General features: G+C 39.7%; 1 protein-coding gene across 1 annotated transcript; it reads right to left on the bottom strand.

The window, feature by feature from the left end:
• Positions 1-3,658: 3,658 nt before the first annotated feature.
• Positions 3,659-4,673, bottom strand: LOC116592345 (cTAGE family member 9-like). Its single transcript, XM_032345595.1, has one exon. It carries the CDS (start codon positions 4,671-4,673, stop codon positions 4,041-4,043), a length of 633 nt encoding a protein of 210 aa, XP_032201486.1. The 3' UTR covers positions 3,659-4,040.
• Positions 4,674-11,393: the final 6,720 nt, after the last annotated feature.

Raw genomic sequence — 11,393 nt, 5'->3', positions numbered from 1 at the left:
AAATTTCAAAGTTTACAGTAGTTTATTCTTTATGTTTTACAATTTTAGACAAATACATAATTTCATGTATCCACAATTATAGAATCATACAGAATAATTTCACTGCCCTAAAACTGCCCTGTGCTCTACATATTTATCCTTTCCTTTTTCCCCTGAAACACTGTCAACCGTTGATTGTTTTACTTGGCCTCTTCCAGTATGCCGTATAGGAAATCATACAGCATGAGCCTTTTCAGGTTGACTTCTTTTAATTAGCAAGACCCACTTAAGGATCTTCCTTGTCTTTTGGGGTTTAATAGCTCATTTACATCTTTTATTTTTGAAAGATTTTATTTATTCATTTGACAGAGAGAGAAAGAGAGATCACAAGTAGACAGAGAGGTAGGCAGAGAGAGAGGGAGAAACAGGTCTCCTGCTGAGCAGCGAGCCCAATGCAGGGCTCAATCCCAGGACCCTGAGATCATGACCTGAGCTGAAAGCAGTGGATTAACCCATTGAGCCATCCAGATGCCCTGCTCATTTACTTTTTATCACAGAATAATATTCCAGTGTATGAATGTATCAAGATGATGTTGGATGTATTCAAGAGAACAAAGAAAACTCAATAAATCAGGAAAAAAATGCATGAGCAAAACGAAAAGTTCAGTAAACAGAAGTCAATTAAAAAATTTAAAAAACAAATTCTGAATCTGAGTAATCAAGTAAATGCATTTAAAAATATAATAGTAAATTTCAATAGCAGGCAAAAGGGGGAGTCTACAAAATTAAAGACAGATCTCTTGATATTAGCTAGTCAAAGGAGAAAAAATGAGAAGGTAAAAGAGTGGGTTCCAGTTCAAGATGGCAACATCAGCACTCCGGAAATCACCTCCTCTAAGGACACCCTGAATCGGGAGCTATATATGGAACGATTACCTCTGAAAGAAATCCAAACTAGCAGAGCTTCTGGTATACATCAGATAAATAAGAAAAACCCACTTTGAAATAGTTAGGAGAGGCTGAGACACATACTGAGGAGGAAATGTGAACTGCCAAAGTCTTCTTGAGCAGGGAAAGATTTGATTCCCACATCCGGTTCACCACCTTTTAAGACTCCCATTTGAGAGACAAACCTCTCAAAACACCTAGCTCTGAAAGCCAATGTGGATTGTGTCCATAACAATATTATGCTATAGTGAACAGAGGAACACATTCAAGGGAAATGGTGGAGTAGCAGGAGCCTAAGCTCACCCTGTCCCATGGATCCATCTACACAGCACCCACAACAGAGTCAATAACCCAGAAAATTACCCCCAAACTGGCAGAACAGACTCTCTACAGTGAAATGTCCCAAAGAAGCTATATCAAGAGAGCAGAAAGGTCAGAGATGCCATCAGGATCTAAAGGGACCTGCCCAACTGTGCTTGGAAGGGAGAGATGCCATGGATGAAGAGGGTAGAGAAAAACAGACAATCACATGAGGAATTCCAGGCATGGGGAACCCAGACAAGGAAGACAAATCCCCATCACATTTGGCTTTGCAAACCAGAGGGGCCAAATTCTGTGAGTTCTTACACTCTGCAGGGTTTAATACCTGGCACTTTAGGAATCAGTAGGCTCAGCTCTGGGAGAGCCAGGAGGATAAGAGGAAACTGAGTCCTGAGTACCTGCCCTTCAAGGGACAATCGAATAAACAGCCCTCAGGAGGAAAGCAGAGAAGCAGTGGTTTGAAAACTGATAGAGTTATACAGGAAGGAGATTTGTGGACTAATCCCAGAGCATGTGCTGGAGGGGATTATTGGGTGACTTCTCCAGGAACAAAGGAGCTGACTAGTGCCAGTTCCCATCCCTGCCCACCAGCTGAGACACCCAGCCTGTGGAAACCAGCTCAGTACTCTTAACCCAGCCGGCGAACTTCTGCTACCTCTCCCCCCCTTCAAACCCAGTGTGGGCCGAGGAGGAGTTTTGGGTGGCTGCAGGTTACCTCCCCAAATGGGCCTTGCAGCTACTGCTTATCCTGCACTCGTACTCACCTGCAAATTCATCCTCTCCAGCCCTGCAAAAGCATCTACAGGTCCCCTCCCAAAACATATCTGCACAACCTTGTTAGCACTAGGAATTCTTGGTTCCTCCTGCAAAACGGCCCCTACCAACACTACTTGGTCAGAGCCCCTCTGAAACAGTGCCTGACAGTGTTCAAGCAACTGTGATAGGGGCCAGTCCATCACTCTAAAGTGACTCCTGACCTATGGAAACGATAAGATAACCACACATATGAAATAACTATTACTGTAGCAGTAGGCTGGAAGCTGGTATCTCGTCTGACAGCAGAACCCTCCCACCAATGAAAGCTTTTCAGGGAACAACACAAGAGAACTGCCCTACAGTGTGATGCTACTGCATCTTTGGCCAGTGCCTGGTATGGCTCACGTGGAGCCCAAGGGAGCCCCAGACTGGCCCACTAACAACAGCGGACTGAACCCTGCCCACAACCAACAGAACCACTGCATATGAATAAAGGCAAATGCAGCTCAGCCACAACAGTATTGCTCTCATAACACAAGTTAGAGACAACCTTGAAGTGACATGAAGATGGCCTTCATGAACAGGGAGCATTGCACTACAGAGCATCACAGGAACTCCTTTCTATACGGTCAAAACATTCAAGAACAGGAGAGCTAGTTGACTTTCCCAAAGCATGGAAACAAAGAGAGTTAGAGAAAATGGACAGAGGAATGTATCCCAAAAGAAAGAACAGGACAACATCCCATCAAGAGAGCTAAATCAAGCAGAGATGATAAGCAATATGCCTGCTAGAGTAATTAAAGCAATGGTCAAAACCTCACTCTCCTTGAGAAAAGAGTGGAGGACGTAAGACCCTCACCCAAGAGGCAGAAAACAAGAACCAAAGATGAAGAACTTAATAACTGAAATAAAAAATACATTATGGTTAAGTTTCTTACAGCTTTTCTCCTTCTCTAACTACTTCCCATTCGATTTCCCCTCCCATGCCCTATGCTTTCTGCCCTGTTTTACATATGAGTGAAACCATATGATACTTGTCTTTCTCTGATTAACTTATCTTAGCAAAATACCCTCTAGTTCCATCCATGTGGATGTAAAAGGTAAATTCTGATATCTAAGCAGTATTCCAATGCATGTGTGTTTGTGTTTGTGTGTGTGTGTGAATGTGTACACACCACATCTTCTTTATCTGTATATCCATCAACGGATATCTTGGCTCTTTCCACAGTTTGGCTACTGGAGACATTACGGCTATGAGCCGTGGAGGGCAGGTGTCCCTTTGAATCGCTACATTTGTATCTTTGGGATAAATACCTAGGGTCATAGGGAAGCTTCCTTTTGTTGCTGGAGAGGCAGTGGATGGGGGAATGGGTAATTGGATGATAGCCATTAAGGAGGGCATGAGCTCTGGGTATTCTACGCAACTGATCAATTATTGAGCACTACAACTGACAACAGTGACATGCTCTAAGTTGGCTAATTGAATTTAAATTAAGAAACTACATACTTGAGGGAGGTGCTTTTATGTATGACTTAACAATGTTGGAAAAACAAAACCAAGAAAATACTGCTGTTAATAATTAAAAGTCTTTATTGCTACATTACATATATTTGTAAACTATAATACAATATTATAAAGAGAATAAATAAAAATAGTTCCCCTATCAAAGACTACCATAAATAGCCTTGGCAATATAAGAACTTGAGAAATATAAGGCATCAGAGTTAAAGATAATTCGCTTCTAAGGAAAGTATGTCTTTCGGTACTACTGAAAGAAAGTCCATAATTCTGCGAAGGCAAAGAAAGTCTCAGAGTGCTGAGTGTGGTTCCAGGACAGGCAATAGTGTTTAGACGTGGGGGGAGTCAACCGTGAAGGAGCTGTGTGCTGTGTCTAGCAAGTGAAGATGGAAGAACTCAGTCCGGGGAGGACGAACCTTACATCCACTGGCCACCTTGACCCACAGGTAGACGTTGAAGAGGAGGAACAAAGCCTGGCAGGTGGGAGGCCGAAGTGGAGGGAGGCAACAGCACAGCTTTAAGCCCCAGGCCCATTCCCAGGCAAAGATGCAGCAGGGCTTGGCTCTTCGTCTCCAAGCAGGTTCAGAAAAGCTCCTTGTGATTTAGCGAAAGTCATCATGTCTTCTAGGACCTGCAGGTCTTTGAGCATCTCCATCATCTGCTCTTCTTGCTGGAATCTTTTGGCTCTCTCTTCCTCCAGGTCTCGACACAGAGAATGGAGTTCCTTCATCAGCATCACGTTGGTCGTCTTCGCCTTTCTGTAAGAGTCTGCAAGGCTGGGGATATCGAATGACTCTTTCTCCAGTTTGGCCTTTTCTACAGATGATTGGATTGCTGCATGCTCCTTCTCAGCTACAGAAACCTTGTCAATGAGGTGGCATTTCTCCTCGATCCCTGCAGCCAGTGCTTCTGCCAGCTGCTTCTCACGGTTCTCGTAGGAGTGACTTCTAACAGACTGAATAAGTCGGCATAGAAAGAGGAGGCCCACCAAGAAGCCAATGACAGGCGGACACAGTAGTGTCTCCCACTGGAGGTTGTGGAACATCAGCCGAGGACTTGAGTCACTTGGCAGCAGCTTCGCCATCATCTCATCCAACTTCCCAAGGATCAATTCAAAGCCATGCTCCAGAGAGCCTGGCAGCTGCTCCATGGTACTGCTCGACCACAGGACAAGTGATGGTCACCGTGGATCCGGTAGTCACAACACACCCTCAACATTCCATCTGGAACCCAACCAGCAACTGGCATTCCCATGTAGTCAGATATATGGCAGGGTGTGGAAATGGGCATGGGGGGAGGTTTGTATGCTCTTCTCTATGACTGTCTAATTTTCCTTCTTACCCCTCTTTCTTATTTCTATCAGTATAAACCTAAAATATAGTGAATGGGCCCAAAACACATTACATGGAATACACAGTAGATGAGAGCAAGCAGAAGGATCAGTGATCTGAAAGACAGAATGATGGAAAACAATCAAGCTGAAGAGTGATGAGAAAATCTTATGATAAAAATGAAATATGATTTGAGAACTCAGTGACACCATCAAGTATAGTAACATTTGCATTACAGGGATTCCAGGAGGAGAAGAGAGAGGGAAGGAGACAGAAAAGTTATTTGGATAAGTAATAGCTGAAACTTTCCTGAATCTGGGGAAGGAAACCAAAGATCCAGGAGGCCCAAAGAGCCCCCAACAAAATCTTCCCAAGGTAGTCCACCACGAAATGCCTAGCAATCCAAATGGCAAAAAGGGGGTGAAAAGAAATAATTTCAAAAGCAGCAAGAGAAAAGAAGACAGTTACATACAAGGGTTTTGGTAGATTTTTCAGCAGAAACTTTGCAGTCCAGAATAGAGTGGGATTATATATTCGATGTACAGTAACAAAAGAAATGAAACCAAGACAACAGAAACAAAAAACAAACAAAGTGCAGCCAAGAACACTCTACCCAGCAAGGTTATCACTCAGAATAGAAGGAGAGAGAGCGTTTCCCAAATGAAAGTTAAAGGAATTTAGGATCACTAAACTATCTGTACAATAAGCATTAAGGGAGACCCTTTGAGTGGAAAGGAAAGAGCATAAGTAGGAGGAAGAAAAGGAGGAAGCACAAAAGCTGTAAAATTAAATATATATATAAAAATAAGTCAAGGGAGGCATATCATAAAAAGATGTAAAGTATGATATCCTATACCTAAAATGTGGATGGGAGAAGTGTAAAGAATTGATTCACACTTAAGCAACCATCAACTCACCATAGACTGCTATATGCATAGGATGCTATCTGTAAACATAATGGTAACTACAAATAAAAAACTGGTAGCAGATATGCAAAAAACAAACAGGAAGGAAGCTCAGTATAGCCTAAAGAAATCAAGCAAATCATGAGAGAAAGAGCAAGAGAAGAAATAAAGAACTGTGCAGACAACCATAAAACAAATAAGAAAGTGGCAATGAATACATATATATATACGTGTTTGGGAGGGGGAGAGAGAGAGAGATCAATTATTCGTTTAAATGTAAATAGACCAAACACTCCAATCAAAAGTCATAGGGTGACAGAATGGATAAAAATAAGACCTGTCTATATACCGCACACGAGAGACATATTTCAGACCTACAGTCAGATGTAAATATAAAGTGAAGGTTTGGGAAAACATTTGTCATATAAACAGAAGTGAAAAGAAAGCCAGGGTAAAAATACTTAACAGCAGACACAAAATCGACTTTCAAACAAAGACTGAAACAGGAAACAAAGAAGTACACGACATAATCCTAAAGCAGACAATCAACAAGAACATATAAAAGTTGCCAATATTTTTATACCCAACATGGGAGCCCCCTAATACATAAAGCAGCTATTAAAAACAAGGAACATTTTTAGAGTAATCAATAAGAGCAGGGGACTTTTACACCCCAGTTACATCCATGGATAGGTCATCTAGACAGAAAATCCAGGAGGAAAATGTGCCTATGAATGACATATTGGACAAGATGGCTCTAAGAGATATATTCCAACATTTAGCCTGGAACCGGAACATACACATTCTTTTCCAGTACCGATAGAACATTCTCCAAAACAGATCACATTGGAGGCCACAAACAAGTCTCACTAAATTCAAGGAAACTGAAGTCATATCATGCATCGTTTCTTCCAACAACGTTATGAAACTAGCCATCAACCACAAGAAAAAATATGGAAAGAACACCATTTCATGGAGGTTAAGTAACATAGAATGAATAAATGAATGGGTCAATCAATAACTCAAAGAAGAAATGAAAACATACATGGAGACATATGAAAAAGTAAAACACAATGCTCCAAAATCCTTGGGATGCACCACAAGTTGCACTAAAAGGAAATGTTAGAGCAACACAGGCCTACTTCAAGAAGTAAGAAAAATCTCAAATGAACAACCAAATCTTCCACTTAAGGCAAGAACAACAAAACCCAAAACCAGTATGAGGAAGGAAATAATAGACTACAACAGAAATAAAATATAGACTAAAAGCAAAATAGAACAACAAATCAGTGAAACTAAGAGGAGCTTCCTTGAAAGGAGAAAAACAAATTGGTAAGCCTTTAGCCAGACTTATCCGAAAAAAAAAAAAAAAAAGGGAAATCAAACTCAGAAATGAAACAGGAGAAACAGTAACTGAGACCACAGAAATAGAAAGTATTACGAAAGAATATTATACAAATTATGAGCTAGAGACTGGACAACCTAGAAGTGGATAAATTTGTAGAAACATGTAACCTCCCAAAACTGAATCAGCAAGAAAGATTTTGAGCAAATTACCAGCAACGATATGTAATCAGTAATCAGAACACTCCCAACAATACTCCATAACCAGAGGTCTTCAAAGGTCAATTCTATCAAACATTTAAAGAGTTGATATCTATTCTTCTTCAACTATTCCAGAAAATAGAAAAGAATGGAAAAATTTCAAATTCATTCTATAAGATCAGAATTGCTCTGGTACCAAATCTAGATAAACAAGCTGTAAAGATTAAACAACAACAACAACAACCACAAATGGAGAACTCCAGGCCAATATCTCTGATAAACATAGAGAACAAAATATTAGCAAACCAAATCCAACAATACATTAAGAAAAATCGTTCACCTCAAGCAAGTAAGATTTATCCCTATTAGAATACCTTGATGCCCCCAACAATTCAGAAACTTTGGTGGGGAGTGGGTACTTAGGAACCTTGGATATCTTCTCACACTACTCTGGCAGTTAATGACTTTGTATAGTTGACCTCATACTCCTTTAACTAAGCCTCTCCTTGATGCCATTTTGGATAATGGGTTTTCCCATCAGGCTTGTTGCCACTTTTTCTATCACCTGCGGGAAGCCAAGCCCTAGTCTTTTCTCCTCATCTAGGGGTTTACTTCCCCTTCTCCAGTCTTTGTGCTTCATCCAAAGAAACAGGGGATGGGCACTTCCCAAAGAACCACTGTTTCTAAGGTCTGGTCACATTCCCTGGTGATCTTTCTTCCCATAGGCTAAGCAGTCTAAACCTCAGTTTCCTACTCTAAAATACCAACTTGAGTCTTAAATTCAAAGAGGCTCTGGCTTTTTATATTTGGACTTCTAGCAGTGAAATCAAAATAAATATACTTTTCTGTCTCAAGCATGAGTTTCTTGAGAGTGAAAGTTTATAAGCTTACAGATATTTAGGGTGGGGTGAAGTATTTGACGGCTTGTTTTGTTTTTTCTTTTGTTTTCCTCTTACCTTGTCTGTTCTGAAGATACCGTTTGTAGAAACCCTTCTCTGTTGCTTCAGAGGCTGAGTCCCTTCAAAAGGAGTGGAAAAGTTCGGTTCCAAGGTCAGAACTTTGCCAGTGCACTTGCCACTGCTAAAGAATTTTAACATAGACAAGAGCGTGGGTCTTGTCTATGCTATGTCTTGTCTTGTCTATGCCCCACTCTCACCTGCTTTTTGCCTCTGTGGCTCTGTCCACATGGTTACCTAGGCAAGCCCTACTCCTTAAGTTGTATTTTAAACTATCAAATCCAAACGATCCTAATCTCATGCCTCTGCTCTGAAGTGTTTCCAATCAAATATATCCTCTCGTTCACAAGAAATTAGTAGGGCATCATATCTGTACCTGTGTCGCCAACTGGAAGAATCCTTCTTTATTGGACTTGTTTTGCGGGGCGGGGATGATATATGTCTTCCTCTCTCAGTAATATTGTAAGTTCCTTAAATGTCTTTTTGGGGATAGAGTCTTGTTTCACTAGTAAATAATGTGTCTTACATTAGTAATACCTATAATCATATTTTAAATACATGAACTATATCCATATAGCTGAATGAGATGCTGCATCATCTTACTTCACAAATTGATCAAATATTGAGTTTTTTTCCAGAGCTCATTAAGTATATAGCCCAGAGCCTATTAAAATATATACCTATATTTCAGTGTTAGAATACAGAATTCTGTATTAGTTTTCTAGGGCTGCTATGCCTAAGTACCACCAACTGGATGGCTAAGAAGAACAGAAGTTTATTCTCTCCCAGTTCTGGAAAGAATGCCAAAGTCAAGGTCAGCTGGGCCATTCTTTCTCTGATATATGGAAGGGAGAACTCCTTCCTCTCCTAGCTTCTGGTGAAGGCCATCTATCCTTAACTTACTGGGTTGGCAACTCCTTTACTCCAGTCTCTGTGTCTATTGTCACATGGCTTTCTCCTGGTCTTTTTTGTCTTCACTTGGGCCGTTGGCTCCTTTCCGTGTGTGTGTGCATGTCCAAAGTCCTCTCTTTCTTTAAGGACAACAGTCATATGGAATCATAACCTACCCTACTGACTTCATCTTAACTCGACCATATCTGCAAATACCCTATTTCCAAGTAAGGCCACATTCTACAGGTAAGATGGGTTTGGACTTCAACTTATATTTTGTGTGTGGGGTGTGTGTGGGGGACACAGTTCTATTTGCAAGAACAATTAATAATGCTCCGTGTATGGTAACTATTCAAAATATATTTGAAAAATGGAAAAAAAATTGGTCTACATACAAAGTATTTTTGTTACTTAACAGTACCTAGTTATACTTAGAAACGTATCAACAACAGGTACTGGGAAACATGATACTGCCAAACAACACAATAATTTTTCAGTAACTAATCACCAAAAAATGGCAACCTCTTAGCTGCCTGAAAAAGAATTCAAAATAATTAACGAAATTCATCACACTTTTTTCATTCTTTCCAATTTGGGGCAATTATTAATAAAACTGGTCTGAATAGTCATGTGAAGGTTTTTGGTTTTCATGTTTTTTTTTTTTTTGGACATGAGTTTGTATCTTATTTGGATAGATAACTATGAGTGTGTTTGTGTGGTAATAATATATTAAGCTTTGTAAGAAACTGCCAAAGTACATTCCAAAAGGCCCCCATTTTGCGTTCCTACCAACACTAAACGAAAATTCTTGTTGCAGCATTTGGTGTTCTCAGTGTTTTAGATTTTAGTCATTCTATTAGGCATATTGTATTATCTCATTTTGATTTGCAATTCTCTAATGAAATGATAAATATTTTTTCATATGCTTATTTGACATTTTCATATCCTCTTTAGTGAGGTGTATTTTCAAATGTTTGGCCCATTTTTAATTGCTGTTTTTGCTGTTCTTACATTTGAATTTTTAGAGTTCCTTCTATATTCTATATTACAAGTCCTTTGTCAGATGTGTTTTAGAAATAATTTTTTCCCAGTCTGTGACTTGACTTTTCATTCTCTTAACAAGGTCTTACAGAGCAGAGATTTCTAATTACAATGAAGTTCAATATATCAATTCTTCTTTTCATGAAGCATGCCTTTGATATTGTATCTGAAAAGTCATTGCCAAAACCAAAGTCATCTAGTTTTTCTCATTATTGTCTAGCAGTTTTTTGTTGTTGTTGTTGTTTTGTCCATTAAAATCTCATTTGTTGGACTATTTGACTATATATATTTTTTCCCCTGGTCCTCTGACCAATATAGAGTAGTTCCTAAATGACAACCATCTTAGCAATTGAAGATTCAAATCCAAAGAATAAAATTGTGGAGAAACAGCTGAGTTTGAAATTAATTCTTTGAAGAAGAATTGATATGGAATTAATTTAAGTGAGTGGCTGGGACTTGTCTCTTTGAGAAGGTAAAAATGAAGGGGATCCCCTAAGATTCAAGAATTAGGTGAGATTGGTGACTTTTATATTACAATGCATATATAAAGATCAACAGATTTTAATAGAACTTTGGTTATACACATATCTGAAGACTAAAAATATCTAAAAGGATCACTGAAATAATATAGATGTAGTAACTTCAGTAAGCAACTACCATCTTTAGGAATGGGGAAACAAGGGTGAGAGTTTGGATGCCAGAATCATTTGGCAGCTTGGGAACAGGTAGGGCCTTTGTGGTTCTGATACGGAGAACCTGAGGAAGGTGGCTGATGATGGTGCCAGAGAAACTCAGAGGAGAAAGACTGAGACCCTCAGAGACAGCTCTCAGATTTCAGAGGAGAGAGGCTGCCTAGCTGGGCACAAAGAGACTGGAGAAAACTTTGAAGGTAGGCGTTGGCTGTGCCTCTGACATGTGAAGGCATTATTGGATGGAGGAAGGAGTCTTTTGTCCTACATTACAGTCTCCCTCTACTTTCCCACTTAGAAAAAGGAATTGGATGTAAAGGAAAAAATTGTAGTTTACAGAGTCCCAGACTCAACTTTTTAGGGCAGAATATAACAACTGGAAAAAAATAATATAAAAACTGGAGCTGAGAAGAACTGTTATAGTTTCCTATTGACTAATCATGTTAAGAAAGAGAGATGTGAGATCCTCTAGTCTCCTTTAGGTAGTATCAGTATTAAAAGCTTGAGTTTCA

Source organism: Mustela erminea, chromosome 6 (assembly GCF_009829155.1).
Source record: "Mustela erminea isolate mMusErm1 chromosome 6, mMusErm1.Pri, whole genome shotgun sequence".
NCBI classification, from domain to species: Eukaryota; Metazoa; Chordata; class Mammalia; order Carnivora; family Mustelidae; genus Mustela; species Mustela erminea.
The sequence above is the reverse complement of the archived record's forward strand: the minus strand, read 5'-3'. Positions and strand labels throughout refer to the sequence as shown.

Excerpts from the sequence above, each read along its gene's own strand:
- LOC116592345 (XM_032345595.1), bottom strand. The coding sequence starts at position 4,673 with ATGGAGCAGCTGCCAGGCTCTCTGGAGCATGGCTTTGAATTGATCCTT.